The 23347-nt window shown below is 58.9% G+C and overlaps 1 protein-coding gene across 1 annotated transcript in view; it reads right to left on the reverse strand.

The window, feature by feature from the left end:
- The window catches only part of KCNH2 (potassium voltage-gated channel subfamily H member 2), a 35467-nt gene extending 18281 nt beyond the window's left edge, over positions 1 to 17186 (reverse strand). Inside the window, exons 1-2 of the mRNA XM_052638496.1 lie at positions 17111 to 17186; positions 14055 to 14285 (exon numbers count right to left, since the gene is read on the reverse strand). Coding sequence (XP_052494456.1) covers positions 14055 to 14285; positions 17111 to 17186 — 307 coding nt within the window. The remainder of the gene's footprint in view (positions 1 to 14054; positions 14286 to 17110) is intronic.
- Positions 17187 to 23347: the final 6161 nt, after the last annotated feature.

Below are 23347 nucleotides of genomic sequence, written 5' to 3' on the forward strand. Positions count from 1 at the left end.
ACGGGATATAATGGAAGGAAGGAAAGCAGGTGGCCCAGGTTGGCCAGGGCTTTGAGAGGCTCTGCCTCCCACCACCCTGCCTGGCTGGCTGGGCCTTCTGTGGGCTGCCATGTCACACACACATACCCGGCTCTTGAACCAGAACTGCCAGAGGACCCCATCCCATCACTGGCTGAAATGATGGTGGGTGGGGGATCCCTGTGGGCAGCTGAAAGTCAGCAGGCGAGGGGTGGGACACAGGGACCGCCATAACTGGGCATCGGCGGAGAGGGCAAATCGCCGCCTGCGGGGCGGTGGGGCCGTGACCTTCACACAGCTCAGCAGAGAAGAGACACGGAGATTCGGCGTCCCGCTCGCCCCCAGTGAGCCCTGCGCTGGCGCACCGCCCTACGGAGCCGCGCCTTGCCCTCCGCAAGCCCCGCTCCCCGGTACTCCAGACCCTGCTCATCACTCTGCGCCCCTCCTCCCTCCGCCTCGCCCCGGCCCCGCCGAGCAGCTCCGGGGAGGGAGCCGAGGCGGATTTCGGCCCAGAGCCGGGTGAGGCTGCACTTCCGCCGGGGGCCGCTGTGTGGCAGGCGCGGCCCGCGCTCCCGAGGCCGCGGGGGCCCGGAGCGCTGGCGCAGGACGGAATGGGTGGGAGAGGATGGAGAGGTTCCTGCCCGGCCCACCGAACGGCTGTGGGGCTCCCGGGCGCAAAGGTCAGGGTTGGGGGGCACACGGTACGGAGTTCATTGGCCTTTGCTCACTGCACTAGAAGGACTCTGGGCAAGTCCCCTGCCCACCCCAGCCCCCAGCCCAAAGAGCTCATCTGCAACACGGGGCAAGGACCATGCCCCATCGCCCCATGTCACGGTCTGGAGGGATGGATGACGGGGCACTGTGAAGCAGAACCCAAGAAGGTCCTGTTTGTCTATCTGTCTGTTTTGGACCACCGGGTGCAGCATGGGAGAATCTTAGCTCCCCGACCAAGGACAGAATCCTCGACCATCCCCCTACCCCCCATCCCCCCACAACCCCTCTGCCGGGGAAGTGTGGAGTCTTAACCAAGGGATAGAATCCTCGCCCCCTGTAGAGAAGTACTGAAAACCGGCAGGGAAGTCCCCAGGGAGGTCTGTATAAATGGAGGAGGAGGAGAGGGAGAGGGCCAACCTGGCTCACGTGGCTGATGCCAAAGAACGCCTGACTCACGCCCCCGGAACCCCCAGCCCAAGCTGTGGCACCCAGGCTCCTCTGCCTGCCTCCTAGGCTCGGGGGAGGCGCCCTGGGCCCGGTGGGGATGACCAGGAAAGGAGAGGCAGTCAGGACTGACGCCACGAAAGGACAGGCTCCTCTGAGCCTTGGATCATAAGGGCTCAGAGGTCACATGGCTCACTGCAGGCCACTGAGGGTGGGAGAAGGGAGGGGAGCAGCGGGAGGGCCCCGGGGGACCAGGCCTCCCCCCCTTCCAGGTGCAGCAGGTACAGCTCCTCCTGCCCCTGGGGAAGGGCACCGTCTTCATCAGAACGCAATGCTGGCTTGCTTCCACCTGGTGTCCGCCCGTGCCCAACAGTGTACCTGGGCATCATCACTGCCCTGCCTCCCAGCCCATCCAGGGGCCCCACTCACAGTCCCAAACCCAACTGCCCACCTCTAGGCACTGCCAACTGGGCCCCAGGCAGGAGCTGCCCTTGGCTTTCACAGGGACAGGCCTTATCTCTCAGGGCAGCACCCACTGGGGGGCAGGGGGAGGAGGGGGAAGGGGAGGGCAGCAGGTGACCTGAGTGTCTTTGGACAGACTCCCCAGAAGCTTGTGGCTCATATGCAAACTAGGTATCATCACAGCTCCTTCATCCCGCTGAAAGGTGGCTTTTCATCCCCCTAAAATATTCACACGCACATGAACAAGGCAGGCCGGGCCCCCACCCTCCCTGGGTCGAGGAGTCAACGGAACTCCCGGTTCAGGGTCCAGGATGAGTTGACAGAGAGAGGAGTCCTAGGGAGCTGAGCCGAGCTGATCAGCCCCCATCCTCAGGGTACCAGACCATTGCTGTGTGACTGTGGCCAGGTCAGCCACCTCTCTGAGCTTCAGATTTCCTCTGGGTACTGCAGGGACAAGTGACTCCGGCCCCGGGTGCCGGATAAGATGACAGATGGCCTGTGGAAGCATCCGGAGCGGCAACGAGGCCGGGGGCCGGGTCCTCGCAGGGAGGGAGGCCTTGGGGAGGCAGCCGTCCTCGCCCGGTCACCAGCCTAACTCGCTGGGGCGGGAGGAGTTGGGCCCAAAGTCACGCCGAGGGCAGGAGGCTGGGGCTGCAGTCAGCCTGTCCGCCCCCAGCAGAGGCTGTCTCCGACAGCGGCCCAGGGCTGCGCAGTGTCAGGTTATATTTAGCCTGGTGGCGGCGACAGGAAGATGCCGTGGGGAGCCGCTCCTGGCTGGGGGCCACCGTGTCGCCAACATCCCTCTCTTGGGCAGTGGGGGCCCAGAGAAGGCCAGGCACACTGCAGGCCCAGGGGACAGAGCGGGGGAGCCTGAGAGGCCAGCCAGTGAATGAGTGTGTGCGTGCGTGCGTGTGTCAGTGTGTGAGGGAGAGAGGCGGGTAGCCAATCCTCTGACTCCAGGAGCTGAGTGGAACAGACCCCCCCCCACCACCACCACCAGGGAAACTCGCTGCAGAGGCCGGGCGTGGGGAGCACGGTCCAGACCTCAGCTCACATGCAAGGAGCATCTCCAAACAGATGCTCCACTAAGCCTGCCGGCCTAACACCTTCCCAGGGATCTTCAGGGCCTGATGCAGGGCCTCGGGAGGCCTCTACCTGGCATCCAGACCCCGCCCAAACCCACTGCGTGTGGCCTGTCTGTGCTACTGTTCCCCAGGGTGGCTGTGATGGCCTCACGAGGAGAGCTCTTTCTAGAAAAGCCCTGGGGACATGTCTGTAAACTGGGAGTCACAGCCCTGCCCTGTGCCGCAGCAAGGCCCGGGAAGGTGAAACCAGGCCATGTTTATCCGGGAAAGCTTCACTTTACAGGCGCATCCCATGCCCCTCCTCCCTGAAGCCTCTGCACTTAACCTCCCTCCTCCGGCTTCCTGGAGCCTGGCCCTCCTCAGCCCTTCAGAATCCCCCGTCCCCAACCGGGTTGCACCCTCAGCTGCCCCCTAAGCTGGGCCTCCCATCTCCAGACACCGAGACTGGCCGAGTCCCCAGCCGGCTGGCCTCAGAGCCCCCTCCAGTGGACCCCAGCTTCACAGACCCTCCCACTCCTCACAGCCACACCTTGCCTCCCTCTCTCTAGGTGCCCAGAGGACGCCCTCTACCAGAGCTTTCTTAACGGCTCCATCCGGTCCACAGGGATGTTTCTCATTGAAAGCTTATCTAAAATGATTGAGTTCAGCTCAGTCCCTCAGTCGTGTCCGACTCTTTGTGACCCCATGGACTGCAGCTCGCCAGGCTTCCCTGTCCATCACCAACTCCTGGAGCTTACTCAAACTCATGTCCATCAAGTCTGTGATGCCATCCAACCATTTCATCCTCTGTCATCCCCTTCTCCTCCAGCTTTCAGTCTTTCCCAGCATCAGGGTCTTTTCCAATGAGTCAGTTCTTCCCATCAGGTGGCCAAAGTATTGGAGTTGCAGCTTCAGCATCAGTCCTTCCAGTGAATTTTCAGGACTGATTTCCTTTAAGATAGACTAGTTGGATCTCCTTGCAGTCCAACGGACTCTCAAGAGTCTTCTCCAACACCACAGTTCAAAACCATCAATTCTTCGATGCTCAGCTTTCTTTATGGTCCAACTCGCACATCCATACATGGCTACTGGAAAAACCACAGCTTTGACTAGACGGACCTTTGTTAGCAAAGTAATGTCTCCGCTTTTTAATATGCTGTCTAGGTTTGTCTAAAACTATTGGGCTGGCCAAAAAGTTCATTCTTTTCCATCTGGCCAACTCAATACATCTCTAATGTAGGAGGTAACTGTACCCTGGCTTCTTGGGGAGCGGAGCTTTCTCCCTCTGCCAGAGCCACAGCCCTAGCTACAAGGGAAGTACTGGGTAAGCAGATGTCCAGTCAATCCTGGGCTCAGGGCAGGGACCCACACTGACAGCAGGTGAGGACAGGGCTGTCTCCCTCACCCTTTCAGCTCCCTTTCAGATCCAGGGGCACTGACTGTCCTTTCCAACAGGATCTGCTCGTTTCAAACCCACCCTGAGTCTGGACAGCAGTCAGAATCCCCTAGGAATCATTTTCCCCCCAAGGGATTCTGATAGGAAGAACTGACTCATTGGAAAAGACCCTGATGCTAGGAAAGATCGAAGGCAGGAGGAGAAGGGGATGACAGAGGATGAGATGCTTGGATGGCATCACTGACTCGATGGACATGAGTTCGAGCAAACTCCAGGAGATGACTAAAAGACAGGGAAGCCTGGCATGCTGCAGTCCATGGGGTCACAAAGAGCTGGACACAACTGAGTGACTGAACAACAACAGGGATTTAGGTGGCATCTTCTGCTGAAGTGCAGGGCTTCCCTGGTGGCTCAAAGGATAAAGAATCTGCATAAAATGCGAGAGACCTGGGTTCAACTAACACTTTAAACAGTTTCTGCTGAAGTGCTGTTCTATTCAGTCTGATCAACAGTGAGCACAGAACACGGAGGCTAACAGCCCAGAAATCTGGGCAAGGGGGTCGGGGTATCTCTGGGCCTCAGACCCCCACCAGCCCTCTTCATGAGGACCCCTACCCCAGCGGGCCACAGGAAGCAAGAGCAAACAGAATCAAGGCCCACTAGGACAGCTGGGGTTTCTGCCCCCATCCAGGGCTCAGCAAGCTTCTAGAACAGCTCTCCCACCTAGGCTCCTGACATACCCTAGAGGGCCTGTCCCAAAGGTCACGCAATCAGGGAAGGGCTGGCTTCTCAGTCATTAAATGGAGACTTGCACCCCTTCCCTGACTCGCCCACCTCCCAGGACTCCAACAGACAAATACATGTGCATGTGAAAGCGTGCTGAAAAGGCAGCTGGAACATCCCCACATCGACACATATGGCAATGACCCAGACATAAACAGAGAGAAGCAGCGTTATTCAGATAGGATCATCTCCCTAGAGGACCAATAAAATCAACAGATAAGCAATTAGAGCTAATAAGAGAGCTCATCCAGGGAGGCTGCCAAATACAAGATCAGCCCATGGAACATACAGCATTTCTCTCCACCAGCATAAAGCTATCAGAACACATGTGTGCTAAGGTGCTTCAGTCGTGTCCAACTCCATGTGGCCCTATAGACTAGAGCCTGCAAAGCTCCTCTGGCCATGAGATTCTCCAGGCAAGAATACTGGAGTGGGTTGCCGTGTCCTCCACCAGGGGAATCTTCCCGATCCAGGCATCAGACCTGCGTCTCTTATGTCTCCTGCATTGGCAGGCAGGTTCTTTACCACTAGCGCCACCTGGGAAGCCCGTTAGAATAAATAGTCAAAGATAAGATCTCTTTTATAATAGCAACAAAATCTGAAGTATCTAGGAAGTGACCAAGAACGCACAAGATCTCAACAGGGAAGAAAAAAAAAAAAGCTTTAAACTAATAAAGGATGCAGAAATAATCTGATAAATGGAGTCACTCCGGACTCTCAGAAGGGACAGATATTCTAAAGGTGTCAAGTCTCCCCCAAATTAACCTATAAAACCAATCTAATTCCAATCAAGATTCTAGTGGCATTTTTCTTCCCAGGAACTTGATAAACTTTCTCTAGAGTTTGTAAAGGAGAAGATAGGTCCTCAAATATGTGTGTCAACCTTTCAAAAGAACAAGGAGGGGACTTCCCTGGTGGTCCAGTGGCAAAGCATCTGGCTGCCAATGCAGGGGACATGAGTTCAATCCCTGGTCTGGGAAGATTCTACATGCTGCGGGGCAACTAAGCCTGTGTGCTACAACTACTGTGCCCTGCACCAGGAGAAGCCACTGCAATGAGAAGCCTGTGCTCCTCAACTAGAGAAAGCCAACACACAGCAACAAAGACCCAGTGCAGCCAAAACTAAATAAATAACATTTTCTAAGAAAGAAGAACAAGGAGGGAAGATTTGCCTTTCCAGATACCAAGACATACTAACTGCCATACTTTTAATGGGGTTTTGATGCATAAACAAACAAATACTTGAAACAAAACAAGAGAGCTCAAAGACAGACCCATAGATATATGGGGAATTAACTAGTGATAACAGTGGCCCCACAAATCAACAGAAAAGAATAGGCTGTTTACTGATGTGTTGGGAAAATTGGCTCAGCACACGGAAAAAAAATACAACTTGATCCCTATTTGACACCACAGACAGAGGTAGGCTCAGGATGGATTAAAGACTCGACTGAGTCTTTAAGTGAAGAGAAGAAAATGTAGATCTTTGCAGCCTCAGGACGGTGAAGGGTTTGTTAAACAAAACTTCAAAAGCATAAAGAAAGCTAAAAAGATCTGTGAATTTGCTTGTATCAAACATAAGTATCTTTGTGGGATAAATCTGACAGATGACTGAATGAGAGCAGATATTTGCAATATCTTGAGTCAACGGGGATTAACATCCAGAATACACATTGAATATTTAACTGTATGCATTTGTATTTCCAGAATCCATAAGCAACTCTTGGAAATCAACAAGAACAAAAGACAGCAGTTTCATGGAAACATGAGCCCAGGATATGAGCAGGCAATTCACGGGAAAGAAAGCAGAACGGTCCCTTACAAGATGCTCGGGATTCGGGACTCACATGAAATCAAAGAAATGCAAATTAAAGCGGTAAGATATCACGTTCACCTATTACCCTTACAGAAATTAGCAAGGTGGCTAATGCCAAGTGTATCAGAGATGCAGGGGAATTCTATGCTCTGTTTAGGAGGGTGGTGTTAGCTGTAGCCCTGCTCACACACAGCCTGACAGTGCTGGGTTGAATTAAGTGTCCGCATATCCTGTGATCCAGCAATGCCACTCACTCCTGGGGATAAATCCCAAAGATGTCCTCACATGAGTCCAAAAGGGGCCACGCGTGAGGACTTGGGGACACGTAAAAGGAGGGGGGAGCACACCAGAGAACACGGAGCCCTAGACTCAGTGTCAAGCAGCAAGCTGGCTGGACTCAGAGGCGGACTCCCGGGCAGCAAAAGTGAACACCGGAATACAATATACAGCACATATCATTTACATAAATTAAACCTATACGCAGCCAGACAAAACACACATTCTGCAAGAACATATGCAAGCAACACATTCACAGGAAGTACATTTGAATGGCTGCCTAAGGGAGCGGTAATGGGACTGGGGACTGAGAAAAGCGGAAAAGAGGAAAACGCCATGAGGAGAGAGAGGGAAGGACTTCCCTGGTGGTCCAGCGGTTACGAATCCACCTCCCAATGCAGGGGGACACAGGTTCGATCCCTGGTCGGGAATCTGCATTTTTTTCTATTAACCCAAATTTCCAGGGGCTCTGGGCCTATTGTGGCCCCAAATGGCCGTCTGGAAGTGAGGTGGGAGTGGACTCTGGTCAGAAGCAGGGGATGGAGGGGTGCAGTCAGTGAGGGCTTCCTGAAGGTGGCGGCTGGGGATGTGGGTGGTGTCTCAGCGCTGGGAAGAGAGAAGAGTCTGAGAGATAGATCCTGGAGCAGGGAGGTCCTGGGAGGGGGCAGGTACAGGGGACAGGTGGATGGGGCTCAGGGAGGACAGGGCAGCCGAGGCTGGGTGCCTGGCAGGGTCAGCGTGGGCAGGAGGAGGCGGCCATGGGGCACAAGGGGGTCTGTGCACAGGGTGTGGTGAGGAGCATACTGGGGGCAAACCAACAGCCTTCACATCAGAAGGGGCCACAGAGGTTAAGCTTGGGGGTCCTGATTCTCCTAGGCCAAGACTGGGGCAGGGACCCAGTGCCAGGGCCTGGATGGCCCAGAGGGGGCGGTGGGGTTCTGTGCAGGGCAGGACTCGAGTGGAAAGAAGAAAATGGCTGGAGTTCCCACTCAGGCCCCTGCCAGCTGCTTGATTCCCCTTAGCCTTTCTGAGTGAGTCTGGCACCTGGGGAGGACCCCGCTAAGGACCACCTGCCCGCAGCCTGCGTCCCAGCTTGCAAACGGCAAGTGCAGTCACAACGGCGAGGGCGCCCGCGACACTGCCCCCTGCCCCAGCTCAGCTCCCCCACCCAGGCCTCCTGGGTCCATCTCTGGGGAGACTGAGAATCCCCAGATGCCATCCCTGTTCCCCCACAATGACCCCCCCTCCCCCGCATGGCAGGACTGGGGGACTCGCTGCTCTCGGTGGCCACCTCGGGCCACGTCTCCCTAGCCCACCTTCCGCTGGCTCTGATAGCCGCCCCATGCTCTTAAAAGATCCCTCCCAGCCTCAGCATTCTGTTATTCTAAGGCTCTTCACAGAGGCAGCCACCGCAGCCCAGAGATGGGAAGTGATTTGTCCAAGGTCACACAGCTCGCCTACAACTCAGCCAGAGTCATTCGATCAGTCATTTGTTCAGCAAGCAGGAACTCAGCTCCCCCTGTGCAGCAGACACACAGTCACAACGGAACACAAAAGAGGCCACGTCTGCCCTCCCGGAGCTTACAGTCTAGAGTCGGGGAGTCGGACGTGGCAGCCTCACCGAGAGCTGTGAGCCGGGGAGATGGGGGTTAAGGAGAAGATGACACCGCCTGGCCCTCAAGATGCTTCTAGTTCAGTACCCACATGACCAAATTCGGAGAGGAGCCTGATTGAGGCCAACCACGGGTCACAGCGTTTAGGGGGACAGTGAAAGTGAAGTCGCTCAGTCATGTCCGACTCTTTGCAATCCGTGGACTGTAGTCCACCAAGCTCCTCCATCCATGGGATTCTCCAAGCAAGAATACTGGAGTGGGTTGCCATTTCCTTCTCCAGGGGATCTTCCCGACCCAGGGATCAAACCCAGGTCTCCAACATTGCAGGCAGACGCTTTAACCTCTGCACCACCAAGGAAGCCCTTAAATACAAGAATACAGTCTTAGGAGGACAGTGGTTCACCCCAAGCCTCCCCCATACTCATCACTCATGTGGGGTATCCCTCTGCGTCCCCTCTTCTGGCCCTGACCCCATGGGCGCCTCCCCCCACATCAGGGGGAAAGTGTCAGTGAAAGTCTTTCACACTGAAGGTAAGCCGTGTCCACACTCCTCCCCCCTGTAAGGGCAGGGGTGAAGCGAGAGAACGTCTTTATAAAGAGAAAGGCTTGCTCTCCACCCAGGTGAGCGGATCTCAGAGGGAGGCCTTCCAAGCCCCCTCGGGAGGATGTTTAACTGTGAAAGGACCGTCTCAGGCTCTTTGAAGCCCTACCTCCCTGGAAGCCACCTCCAGGCAGAGAAGAGAAAGAGGCTCACCCTTTCTCACGCCCCCCGGCTGGCCCTCCTGCTGCCCACGGCTCCCCCTCCCCAGAGCCCAAGGCCACCGTCAAACTCTGCTCCCATCCCAGACCGCACTCTGCACAAATATTTACATAGCTCCTCTCAGGGGCTCCAGCAGACACAACACGGAGGAGCCGCCCTCCCAACACTCTCCAGACCCCAGAAGAGGCCAGGAGTGGCCCACATCCTCAGTGGAGGCAGGCCCGCCTGGCCCCCAGGGTGGGGTTGGGACACGAAGCCCCCCCACGCAGGCCAGGGCACCCTGCTCCGGCTCCGGAATGATCCCTATCTGGAGCCATGGAGGGAAAGCGCTGCTGGGCTCTGATGCAGCCAACCCCGCCCCGTGCCCAGCTCCCAGCCACCACCGTGCAAGGGCTTCACCTGCCCAACTCCAGCCTGACCCAGGCCCTGATCAGAACGCCCAAGGTGGAGGGGGGCCCCCAATGGCTTCCCCAGCCGCCCAAGAAGAGGGCTGTCTGTCTAAGCTCACTCCTCTTGGGTTCAGCCTGGTCTGCTCCATCTCAAGGACACAGAACACACCTGGGCACCAGCCTCCATCTGACCTGCCTGCCAGACTCAGCCTAACGAGGGCTCCCTCACCAACTACCCTGAGTGAGGGGGGTCTGGGGACCTGAGGATCACAGCTTGGAGAGGACGGGGTGGCAGGGAGCGGGTGTCTGAGCTCGGGGCCATGATGGAGAAGGAGGTGTGTCACAGTGAGGAGTCGGCCGGCCTTCAGGGACCAGGGAGGAGATAGTCAAATAGCCCGGAATATGGCTTCCCAGGTGGCTCAGGGATAAAGAATCCACCTGCAGTGCAAGAGACATGGGTTCGATCCCTGGATCAGGAAGATCCCCTGGAGGAGGGCTTGGCAACCCACTCCAGTGTTCTTGCCTAGGAGAATCCCATGGACAGAGGAGCCTGTCAGGATACAGTCCACGGGGTCGCAGCAGTTGGACATGACGTAGCGACTAAACCACCACCACGTGGCCGGTCACAGGAGGCCCTAAAGAAATGTCACTGGAGCTAGGAATGCCTGCACAAGTACCTGAGGAGCTGAAGTGTGAGTCTGGGGACCGCAGACCAGTAGGCATGGGGCCACCTCTGGGGTTCTGGCTCGCCACAGGCTCTGGGGACCCTGGGGAGCATGCTGGCCTTCTGATCCCCACCCCTCCCCCAGCCCACAGCTCAGCTGTTGCAGTGGGGGCCCTCTGACCCTGTTACCATGACAACCAGCCTGCAGCTGGAGTGAAGAAGCCGACAGACTCTTCTCTAGAGACACCCCCATCCCCACCCACGCACAGGCTCCCGGGGACACGGGGACACGGAGACCAGGCCAGGACGGACAGAGAACTTGGAGCGCCAAGAGGGGCGGAGGCCACCAGGGCAGAGGGACACAGGCAAGGAGGGAGGCTCCGGGGTGCCGAAGGGAGGAGAGAAAGAGAAACAGCTGCAGGGAGAAGGAGATGAAGACCACGGGGACAGGGCCGGCAGGCGGCAGAGACAGAGAGGCAGAAACAAAGAGCTCAGGGGACAGAGGAGGAGCTGTGCTGGAAGGGGCCACCGCCCTCCAGGGTGGCCTGGAAAGCAGGTATGCCCCAGCATCGCTCCCTGCCCAGGTAGCACCCCGAGCCCGGGGCGTGGATGCCGGCCACCTGCCTGCCCCACGCTGCTGGGCCCTGCCCCCAGTTCCACCTCGATCCCCAGCCTGCCGTGAAGGGGCATGGACACAGAGCCAGAACACCCCCGGCACCCCGTGTTGCTTCCCCACCCTAGTCGGGCCTCCCCACCTCCCAGCAGTCCCAGCAGCTAAATAATGGGGCTGTCTGGCTCAGGGCCTTGATGCTACACAGAGCTGGGCTCGAGGCACCGACACAGCACAGCTGTCCACAGGGGCGCCTGCCAGCAGGAGGCCCTGCCCCCCTTTCCAGCTACCCACCCCACTTCCCAGCCACCCACCTCCGTGGGGCTGGAGCCCAGGGACCCACTCTGCCCTGGACGGCCTGGGCAGAGACCCTGAGAAAGGCCTGAACAGAAACAAGAGGCAGCACTGGCCTCTCCTCCTCTGCCCATGCACCAGGCTGTGAGCTCACGAACAACACACACACACGGCCCAGCTCAGGTACAGAGATCTGCCCAAGGGGCTGAGCAAAGGGACAGGGAGAGGCGGCAGAGGCGACCTGTCTGCACCCTGGGCCCCAAGTGCCAGCACAGGCAGGGGCCCACGTGACCGGAGGGCCCAGGCCAGACTGTTGGCCACCAGGAGACACCTGATCCCCATGGAAACTAATGAGAGCAGAGAAGGGGGCAGCCAGGCAGGGAGCGCTGGCATAGAACCTTCTGGGTCACAGCCCCAGTTGGAGTAGGGAAATAACTGAGGTGGGGAACTAACTTGAACTTGGGTGGGAGGCCTGTTCCAGTCCCACTGTCTCCTTTGATTCGCGGGTAACTTGACCTCTGCTTCTACAGTTTTTCCATCTGTAACTTGAGTGGGCTGGATTAAGTGAGCCGCAAGGTCACCCAGATTCCATGATAGCACCTCAGCAGAAGGGGTCCCAGGGCCATCCTCTCCCAACGGAGCCAGCCTGGGGCAGGAGGGACGGAGGGCCAGCTCCTCACACACTACGGCGAAGACAGAGGCACTCGGGGTGCCACCGAGGGGCCCAGCAGGCAAGCAGTCCCAGAAGTGGAAACAGGCCCGAGGCAATAACCAGCTTGGTCCATATCGCAGAATTTCTGGTGTGAGTCCTGAACCCAGGACTTCTATATTCACATTCTTTACATGACACTAGTGGCTTGCACACTTTCCAAATAAAAGTGTGCATGCCATAACAGGCAGTATATATCGATACCCCTGTAACCACTGTGTGTCCTTTTCAACATACGACAGCAGAGCAGAGTGGACAGGGCTCTGACGGGCCAGACAGGTTCCACTCCCAGCTCTGCATGCTCTAGGCAAGTTTCTTGGTGGTGGTGGTTTAGTCGCTCAGTCGTGTCCCACTCTTCTGACCCCATGGACTGGAGCCCCCCAGGCTCCTCTGTCCATGGGATTCTCCAGGCAAGAAAACTGGAGTGGATTGCCATTTGCTTCTCCAGGGTCTCTTCCCCATCCAGTACTCAAACTTGGGTCTCCTGCATTGCAATCAGATTCTTTATCTTTGTTTAAGGGAAGTTTCCTAATTTCCCTAAACTTCAGCTTCCTTATCCCACAAAGTGGAGAAAAACTAGCATCTACTTCCCAGCCTTGTGAAGATTCCACAAGAGAGGGCAAGTGAAACAGTCAGCCCAGGGCCGGGTGCATAGAGAGCACCCATTGACATTAGCTAGTACTAGATCGCCAGGCAGATAGATATAAAAGCAGATCTGCTCACCTGCTCTGATTAAGGTTCTGGGGAGATTTGAGTGAAGAGTCGGAAGGAAGGCCCTACCTCCAGAGTTTGCATCTAATCTTCCCAGCTCTTGCCTCCCAGCCAGCATGCCCATTGTGCTGTGAGCAAACCCTCTTCCACGGGTCCCCATGACCATATGCCGCTCTGATTCTGTCCAGGGGTCTCACAGCTAGGCACGCTTGTGAAAGCAAGACCACCTGGGGATCTAAGCCTGTGCAGGGCAGTCTTAGTGAACCCCGAGCAAAAGCCAGGGGCTACTGACTGCCCCCGGGGGCGGGGCGACAGAGAGTGCTGTCCACAGCGGGTAAGCAGGCTGTGGGTAGGAACCTCTGGTCTGGTACCTTGCCCCATCTCCAGACCTTGCTTCATCCCGCTCCCAGGGGTTCAGTAAGCGCTGGTCACATACACACAGGGCAGCAGCACTGTGGGCCGCCCAGTGGCACCATCTGGAGCCCCTCTCCAGCCCCCTGCTACCTGCAGTCCCCCAAAGCCTTGCTGCACTGGCCTCCCTGAACAGGGCTGCACCCGGCCAGGGCAGGAGCGGGTGTGGGAGCAGTCCGGCCCAGGGCTCTGTTTATCCGCTCTCCGGAAACCCAGAGCAGCTGGGCGGGGAGGCGGTGGCTGAGCAGAGACACCTGGCGCAGGAAGGGGTGCAGGGCGGGGCGCTCAAAAGATGAGACAAAGGGAACTGAGGTTGTGGGGAGAGGCACACACCTCCCGCCCAGGTGAAGCGGGGAAGAGACGGGGACAGGAAAGGGGCGGCTGAGAGCCAACCAGAGTCCTGCAGCCCTTCCCTGCCTCGCCTCGAGGACAACGCCCAGACCAGTCACCTGGCAGGGACTAGGGTGGCTGGAAGCCTGTGGCCGGAGGTCAGCACCCACCCACCAGCCTGGACTTTCATTACCTCCGTCCGGGCACGCATATTGCCATCCCAGGGCCGCGCCGTCAAACTCCAGCCCACCCAGCTCAACGCGCCCACATCTTCCCAGGGAGGAAGGAACCAGAGGCGCCAGACCACAGCCAAGCAGCACCCTGACCACCCCATAAAACAATCCCAACATAGTGCTTGAGGCCAAGAGATCCAGACCGCCCTGCAGCCGGCGCCTCCCACCTGGCGCACCGCACAGGTCCCGGCTGGGGTCACGCCCATCGCCAGGCCCCGGGCTGGGGTCAACGGCCGGGACTCCGGCCAATCTCTGGCCGCCCCTCACCCACGGCCCCGCCCCCACGGCCTTCCAGCCCCGCCCCCGCAGTGGCCCCGCCCCGCCGCGCGGCCCCGCCCCGCCCCAGGCCGCACCTACCATCTTTCCGGTAGAAGGCGATCTCCACTTTGCGCTCCTCGGCGCCCAGCAGGGCCTGCGCTATCTGCGCGGCGGCCCGGCGCTGCGTGCGCGGCCCGTGCAGGAAGTCGCAGGTGCACGGCCGCTGCATCACCTCGGCCCGCGAGTAGCCGCACAGCTCGCAGAAGCCGTCGTTGCAGTAGATGACAGCGCAGTTCTCCACCCGAGCGTTGGCGATGATGAACTTGCGGCCTGGAAGGGGGGCGGGGATAAGCGGGCACGTGAGCAGGGACCCCTGCCCCCCGGGGTCCCCAGCCCTTGCCCGCGTTCTCTTGCCACACACAGTTGCCCGCCCCGAGACTCCCCGCCCCAGGAAGCACAGCGGGGCCTGGGGTCCCCAACAGGGGACGAACGCAGCTGTGCCCCGACACAGGTGCCTCGGCCGGCCCCGTCCCGGCGGCGCGCCCCCTTCCCCCCAGCCGCCTGGCCCGCGGGCTGGCTGCGTGGCTTCCCCGGGCAGACTGCCAGCAGCCCGCCGCCCCCTCCGCGCGCCCGGGGCCGAGGCCAGTCTGGGCGGGTGTCGGCAACGCGTGTCAGCAGCCGCGGCGGAGGGATAAACACTGAGCCTGGAGACGGAGCCTGGGAAGGGCCAGAGATGGCCGCCAGCCTTCCCTTTTGCACTGGTTCTGGCTTCTCTTCCTGACCCCGGCTCTCTAGACTTGGGGGGTGGCACTCCCTAGGCACTCCCTATTCCAGGGATCCCTAGGAAATCACTTCTCCGAGTATCAGCGGCCCCTGCCAGGTCAGCACTTCCCGGGACTTCTGCACCCACTCCAAGGGCAGTCAGGGACTGGGGAGTGGGCGCACCGAAAAGATGACGACGAGGAGGGAGGTAGTACCACGTGAGCACCTCAGATCCCTTCTCTCATTTAATACTCTTGACAACCCCATCATTATCCTCGTCTTGTAGGTGAAGAAACAGAGACTCCAAAGAAGTTCATACCCTCATCTTGCAGCCTGTAAAAGCTAGGGCCAGCTTTTGAACCTAGCTCTGGCAGAAGGTGAAGAATCAGCGGAGGGTCATGGGCAGAGGCCCAAGGTCACAGGGAGCAAGGAAAGGGACCTGCAGCTCCAAACCCTGAAAACACCCAGAGCCCAGGTTCGGCCAGCATGTAAGCAGACAGACCCCGGAAAGGGGCTTTCCCACCATGGATGCGCGGCTTTCCTCACTTTGGTCCCATCAAGGTGACTGCCCCAGTGGACCCGTTGCCGCTAGACTGGGCTCATTTCCTCCACACCTGCCCCAAGAGCCAGGCTGGTGGGTGAGCAGCAGGCAGGCAGTGGCCCCAGCTTGTGCCAGGAAAGATGCTCTGAGGATAAGAGCTTTTTATAAACACAGAAGTTTCCGGCCAGTTTAGCCTTTAATGCTGGGGCTTTCAGTAGCAGTGGGAACCCTGCCCCCTCCCTTGCCAGTGGGCACAGCCCTCAGGCTGCAGCCCTGGGCGATCCCATGGGCAAGGCTCCGCTGCTGCATCAAGAGCTGGCCTCCGCCTGCCTTCCTCCCCTCCCTTGCCCTCAGACCTCCAGGAAGTTACTTTTTGAAGTCGGGTCATCTTTAGGTCAGTTCCCCAGGCCCCCCCAAAAAAAAATTCCCAGGCAATCCTCAACCCTAGAAGGCAGGGCGCCCTCTCACAGGAAATGACCCCTGACTGAGCCTCCATCTCCACCTGAGCCCAAGGCAGTCCTGGGTACCAGCCCCACATGCACCAGCTTCGGAGACGGAAAACCACCTGGCCCCCACTCCCAGGCCTGGAGAGAAGAGCCAGTTTCTTCGAAGGCAGTCCCTCCCCCCCCTCCTTCACTGAGCTCCTAGAACCATTGAGACAGAAAGGCCCCGAAAGGCCCCTTTGGCAGACCCCCCTACTTCCCAGATGTGGAAGAGAATCGCTCAAGGTCACATAGCAGTCAGTGGCAGAGGTAGGACCGGAAGGTAGGCCCCCAGCGCCCAGCCCAGCTGCTTCCCAAGCACCCCGAGCCTGTGGGAAGGGAAGACCTGGCCTCAGGGCCCTCCACCACGGCAGTCTCCTCCCCCTAAAGATCATCTTGTTCCTCTGCTTCAGACAATGCTGCCCATCGAACTGACCCCTCCCTTCCCCCACCTCGGTTACAAGCACACGTCGTCCTGTGCTCACAGGGTCATAGGCAAGGAATGTCACCCGCTCCCAGGGCCCTTGGCAGTCACACCCACCATGGCACATGCAGCCTTGGGGACAGACACACACATGCCAGGAGGGTGCAAACACCCACACGCAGAACGTTCACCTAGCCTGGGACACTTCTGAAAACCTCTCCTACCAGCCGGTATTAGGGCTGCTGTAGTCCCCACCAAGGGGCTCAGGACAGAAAAAAACAGCAACACAGGGTCGTTGCAACACAGAACCTACTTAGACCTGCAAAAACCTAGCCTGGGCCCTGGCTCCCTGTCACCTCCAAGGCCCAGAGCTCACAGCCTGTCAGACACCTCCCCATTGCCCATGCAGGGTCGAACTCATGGGTCACATACACACACACACACACACACACACACACACTCCCAAGACCACATAAGGCGCTGACCCTATATGCTTGGCTTCCAATCTCCAGAAACCATCAGGACCTGCACAAGCACAGTGGTCTTAGGGTCCCACAGTTCCGGCCAGGTACATTCTCCTGTTCTCAGTCCACACAGCCCCATTCACACCCAGGCCCCCGGAGTTAGATACCTGCACACTCCCATCCTATCTCCCTTCCCTGCACACTCAGAGTGTCACACTCACACACTCCCCCCATCGATGGATCGCAGTCTAACCTGAGCCTCCTGCTGCGCGCCCCAACCCCAGGCCCCTTGGCCCCAAGCCCACGGCCCCCCAGCACCAAGCCCGGCCCCTGCGACCCCCGGTCAGGGCCTTGGAGTCACCAGCCACCACAGACTCACTTGCCGGCTGCACACGGCCCGGGCACGCCCCCCCCCATTGACTCTCCGGAAATCTCGGCCCGCCCCCAGAGCCCCCTCCCCGCCGGCCCCCTCCCCCACTCACTCTGGCCCTCAAACTTGCGGATGATGGTGTCCAGAAAGGTGTTCTGCGGCGCGACGTGGCCCCTCCGCACCGGCATCCTGAGCCCATGGGCGGGCCGGGCGGGCCCCCACCCACCCCGGCCCGGCCCGGCCCAACACAGGCTTCGGGTGGCCCGGCCCGGCCGTGGTCCCCGCACCCCGCGGCCAGGCAGAGCACGGGCGCGGCCCGGACTGGGTTGCGGGCGCGGGGTCCCTCCGCTCGGAGCCGGCTCTGGACCGCGGGCCCGGCCTGAGCTCCGGCCGCCCGCACACCTGTCTGCCGGCCCCAGCCGGAGCCGCGGGCCCCGCTCTGCCGCGTCCCCGCGCTGCGCTCCGCCCGCCCGAGCGCGCCGGGCTCCCAGCTCCCGCCCGCCGCGCCGACAGCCGCTCCAGCGCCCGCGGCTCGGGCTGCGCCTGCGGCTCGGCCCGGCCGCGGAAGGGTTAACGCGGCGCGCGCCCCTCGGGCTCCGGCCCCCGCCTCCCGGCCCCCCTCCCGCCCGCCGCGCGCCCGCAGCGCCGCCCTCTCCCCCCACACACCCCGCGCGCCCGCCCTTCCCATTGGCTGAACTGGGCCGAGGGCTCCCCCCCCACCCCAGCCCCTCGCTCAGCCCCGGAGCCCCCGGGACTCGCGCGCCCCAAGAGGGGGAAGGGACCCTTAGGCAGGGGAACCCTGAGGACAGGTGCGAGGGCCGGCCTTGAGGGCGCCAGGGAGGAGACGGGGGCGGGGAGGGGGGTTCCGCCCGCGCCCTGCTCTCTCCTGGAGGGACTGGGGGACCTGACTTCTCCTCTAAGGGAGAGGACCGGCCCGGTCGCCCGGGTCCCCCACCTCGCCGAGCACAGGCTCCTATACACATGGCGTGAGCCCAGCGCCCGTGGGAGGCCTGGGCCCTGGGGGCACGAGGCCAGGGTCAGAGGAGACCCGAGAAACGTGAAGGGCCAGACAACCTGGAGAACCCCCGGCCACCGAGATCTGAGATAAGGGTGAAGGAGATTGAGGGGGGCACGCACCCAGGGTGTGGGTGCTCCCCAACACACACACACACAGGCCTTTCTGGGGGTGATTTCAGGCTCTCCTGCCCAAAGAGGGGCATGGTGACAGCGGTTTCGGCCTCCTCGCTGCGGAATCAAAGAGAGGCCCCCGAACGCGAGGTTCCAGCCTTGGGGATCCCCTTGTGCGAAGGGCCCGCCCTCCCGCTGCAGCGCGGGGCCGGCGGTGCAGGCCCAATCGGCAGGCTCGGGGCCCTGCGGCGCGGCGGCGGCCCAGCCCCTCGGAAAACCCTGGCCCAGCCGCAGGCCCCTCCCCGCGGCCAGCTGGCTCCCTCCAGTTGCAGCTCCCTTATTTAGGCAAGGAGGCCCGGGGATGCTCAAGGGCAAGGCAGGGTGGCCGCCGCCGCCTGCCCACCGCCCGCCTGGGTCTGCCTGAGGGTCTCCGGGGCGCAAGGTCCCCGGCCGGAGCGGCCAGGCAGCGCCTCAGAACGGCCGGGGCCGGCAGGCGAGTGTTGACAGCTGGGCTGGCCGGCGGGGAGGAGTCGGCGAGGGAGCCGCCGCCGTCCGCGGGTCCCCTCCCCTGCAGCCCGGATCACAGACCGGGCGAGACGGATGGGGCCATGTGGGGGGCCCCTGAGGCCTCGCAGCTGCCTCTGTCCTTGGAGCAAGGGGGTGGGTCTTGTCACCGGGGAGAACCATCATGGCATGTGGGGGGAGGGGAGGAACAAAGGGCAGAGGAAGAAGCGGAGGCTGGCAAGAGACAGGCCCAGGGGAACAAGGTCTTGCGGAGGCCACCCTACCTAGGCTTTCACCTTCCACCCGGGAGCAGAAAGAGGCAAACCCTGGGGGCCGGATGGGGCCACTGGCCAGCAGATGACACCCCTTTTTAATTTGCTGGTGGGTGGGCAGTGACTCAGGGAGGCAGCCAGTGGGAGAGAAGGAGGTGGCTCCACCAGCTGATGCTAAAAAAGACCAGAGGCTCTTGTCTGTACAGTCATCCCCTCGGCCCTCACCACCTCCGGCAGCTTCCTCACTCGCCCTTCAAGGTGCCCAAGGCCCTCGGTGGCACAGGCGCCCTGTCTTCGGTGAGCCGGCACAAGGCACATCCACCCCTCAGGGTGCTGGGAGGAACCCAGTCAATGACCGACTACCCCCTAGATGCTGCTTTGCCAGCCCTAAGTCTAGGGTGCTCCACCTCCAACTGGGGTGTCTTCCCCTCCAGGTCAAGGGACTGAGAGAGTGAGAACTGGCCTGCAGTGAGACTGGGCATAGGGAAAGAAGTGGAAGGGGCATCTCCTCTGACCTGGCCAGCTGTCCACCCTGAGGCTCCCATGTTCCCAGGAGGATGAAGGAATCAGAGAGACCAGTGATCCTCCCAACAGAGAGGACACCAGGCACAGGGTAGCCCTCGGCCTGTGCTTAGAGGCAGGCAGGCAAGGAGAGAGTTGTGGCCTCAGGCTAAGGAGAGGCCAATCTCTGTCTCTCTCTGTCTCTGTCTCTCTCTCTCACACACACACACACCTCACTCAGAAGTCACAGCCAAATGCAGGTTACTGACTTCCTGGAGGTTGAGGAGGAGAGAACCTGAAGGCAGCCCGGTGGAACCATCCCCGCAGCCCAGGACAGAGACCAGGAACAGACTGTGAGATATGGAGGAGCTCACGGCATAGACATCCTTCCTGCGGCCACAGGTGCCAGGCCCCCAGGAGGTCAGGAGCAGCAGAGGAGGCGATAGAGAAGCCGCCCCCACCCACCCACCCACCTCCCCACCTCCACCTTTCCACAGAGAGAGGAAAGTGCTCAGCCTTAATACCCAAGCCACCAGAATCCGCCCCACCCCCACTGGGGCTCACAAAGCCATTTTCAGGGATGAGTTCTAGGAAGTGTCCTCCCCCACCTGGCCTGAGACCACGCAGCGCAGCGGGAGAGGAAACAGGCTGCACACGGACAGTGAACCACAGAGGCCCTTCCCAGCTCCTAGAAAGAGACAGCGCAGGAAGAAAAGTCTTTGGACAACATCCTGCCCAACTCACTCTCTGCTTCTGCTCAGTCTGAGGGCACCTGTCCCTGGAGACAAAGAGGAACTGAAGCCTGCTCCATCTGGTGAACCCCTAAGGGACAGGCCAGGCGAGTTGCAGCCTGCATGGGGCCCAGGAGAGCCAGTGACAACCACCAGGACCAGGGAGCAGTTCCGGGCAGGTGGGCACAGGAGAGAGAACTCAAAGAAGGGGGCTCCTCAGAAACCCTGGGGAAGAAGCAGAATGCAGAGCCGGCCTCTGTGGTGCGGCTGGGGCGGGGGGCAGGGCAGGGGGAGGGGGCAGGCGTGGATAGCACTTGGGGCCTGGGTTTCTGTGTGATTGGGTTCTGAGAAGGAAGGTATTCTCAGAAATGAACAGGAGTTGGAGGAGAGGAAGATCAGAGAAACAGCACATTTTCCCTCCAGAAATGGGTGCTCAGGGCTTGCTGAGAACAAGAAGGGAGAGAGGGAGGGACCCACCACAAAGACCTGGCTAGGAGCCAGAGCTCTATCTCCTCCCGGTCATCTGCAGCTTCATGCACAACGATCCTGTCGCCCCCAGCCATAACCAAGGTCTTCTCCCACCCACCTGATAACCCTCCACGGCTGGGACTTTCCCCTGCCATGGTGCTATCCAGAGAAGCAAGGCACTGGAGACTAAGGTTCAGGACACCTGACTTTCCATTCTGGTTCTGCTACTAGTCACATCAACAGATGTTTGCTGGGGCCTCCTAGGTGCTGGGCCCTCTGCCAGGTGCTGTGAGGGACAGAAGGGACAAGCCAGGTTTCCTCCTGCAGGGATTCACAGTCTGCTGCAGCTTGAAGAGGCAGTGTGCACACAGAAACTGTGCAGTCTGCAGTAAGTGCCATGGGACTCCAGGGAGGTGGCGATCACCTCCAGCTGGAGGAGTCTGGCAGGGCCTGGTGAAGGGGCGAGATTCCAGAACAGGTCCTTGAAGACCAAGGAGGTGGGGCAGGTGGAAGGGACAACATGAACGAAGGCAGAGAGTGGAGAGTGAATTCAGGTCCGGGGACGAAATATATCAGTGTGGTATCAGTGGAGCGGTAGGCTGGAACCGTGAGCAGAGGGCTGAGGAGTATGGGTTTTATTGTGTGTCCAGAGGAACAGTGGTGGCACCTGAAATGTATTGTCCTTGAGTGTAGAAATCATGTCTGTTTTCATACATCTCCTAGCATATGATTGGCATCTAATACCGATCCACTGAATTAATGAAATGTGTATCATAGTTCGGAGAAACAGAGGCAGACATAGGGTGTTTCAATCATCCCAAACCTCAGTAACTTAAGTCAATGACAGCATTTATTTTGTTCATGGGTCTGCCATTTGGACCGGTTCCACCGGGACCACTTGTGTCTGCTCCACTCAACCCAGGACTGAAAGGCTCATTCACTCACATTTGGTGGTTGTTGCCAGCTGTCAGCTGGGATCTCAGGACTGGGGCCAGATTGCCTACATGAAGCCTTTCCTCGTGGCTGCCTGGCTTCCTCACAGCGTGGTGGCTAGGTTCCAAGGACAAGTGTCCCCAGAGAGGTCCAGGCAGCAGCTGCACCACCTTCAATGGCTTAACCTAGAAAGTCACACGACATAACTTCTGCCATAATGATGGCCCATCAGATTCAAAGAGAGGAACAAAGACCCCGTCTTCCCAATGGAGGAGCGCCACTGACATAAGACAAGCACATGCAATGGATCTGTTGGCATGAGTGCCTTGGAAAAGTTCTGCCTGCCACATGAAGCATGCAGCAGTCCAAGGAGAGATGTGGAACACTGGAACCAGGTCAGAGGTGATGGAAAGGGGCCTGCTGACTGTGTAACTATAGGAGGATCGCTAAATCGCACTTTCCTTACCTGTAAAATGAGAAGACCAAACAAGCTGATCTCTAAGATCCCTTCCAGCCCCAAGAGTGAGTGATTCTTTCCTTCTACACAACCACATTCCCTACCCACCAATCACTCTCCATTTGCCCTCCTTACCCATCTCCACCTCTACTGCCACCTCCTGCCTTTGCTGTCTGATCTTAGGCGTCCTTGAGACCATTGGTTACTCCGCAGCTAGGACCTTGGCCCATTCTACATGTTTATTTCAGACTAAAAGTAAGTGGAGTGGGAGATATCTTAAGAGCAGGTGAGAAGATCCTTAAACCCATCCATCTCTCAGTCCACTTTGCTGTGTATTCCTCACCGTGGGGTCTTTTAAAAACAGACAGATGTATGATATGGACCCCTACCTGCAAGGGGTTCATAATCTAACTGGGGAGGGAGAACCAATGAACCTGAAATGAAAATGATCTGGTGTGATGCTGTTCTACTGACAACATGTGCGAGGGAGTCCAGAGGAGAGAGGGCTCTGAGGGCGCCGGGGGAACCAGGAGGGCTTCCTGGGAGAGCTGAGCTCCTCTGGATTGGAAGGGTTCTCTCAGGCACAGAGGAAGGGAGTGAACATCTTCATAAGGCAAGATCCCCATAGGCGTCAGGTGTGAGTTTTCACACTGATCTACTTACTCCCAAATGAAAAAGAGGAGGGACCAAGTTAAGTTTATTCTTCCTGAGAACTTAACAGCCGTATGTTTCTTTGATTAAAGAATGGGGCTTGGCCTCCTCAAACACAAGAAGGGACTTAAGTGAGGCTCTGAAGCTCAACAAGTAGCGGAAGCTCCAGAATTATTATATAGGAGGTGCTAATGAGGAGGGGGAATCCTGATTATGGGGAGAGGTGGCTAGAACACGTGTCTGGAGGCTGGGTTTTCATATGTTCTTTTAAAGTAAGTGTTTACTAAGCACCTACTATTAATATGTACCTGAAACTGTTGTAGGATATAGTTGTGGGGGTAGTTGTTGTGAAACCATGCTATCAGAATTTGCAGAACGAGTGCACCGTTTTGACATATATTAGAGGTTTATTTTAGAGTGTCTTTGAGAGACTGAAAAATATTAAGGAGCAAACCGGCTTTGGTGCCACTCTGCCAGAGAAGCCGGCCTGGCAGGCGATCCCAAGCTCTCTTGGCTGCCCAGGAGCTCTGTCTCTGTCCAGGGTGCTGAAAGCCCTTCATGCCAGGCTCAGCAAGAAACCAGCAAGGGCAACTCAGGTGACCAAGACCGGGGCTCTCCTCCAGAAGGAAGGGAGTTAAACAGTCCCCCAAAGCCATGGAAATGTTTCCGGAACTGGTCAGTAGCTCCAGGAGGCAGCACATGAT

Source organism: Budorcas taxicolor, chromosome 4 (genome assembly GCF_023091745.1).
Source record: "Budorcas taxicolor isolate Tak-1 chromosome 4, Takin1.1, whole genome shotgun sequence".
In the NCBI taxonomy this organism is placed as follows: domain Eukaryota; kingdom Metazoa; phylum Chordata; class Mammalia; order Artiodactyla; family Bovidae; genus Budorcas; species Budorcas taxicolor.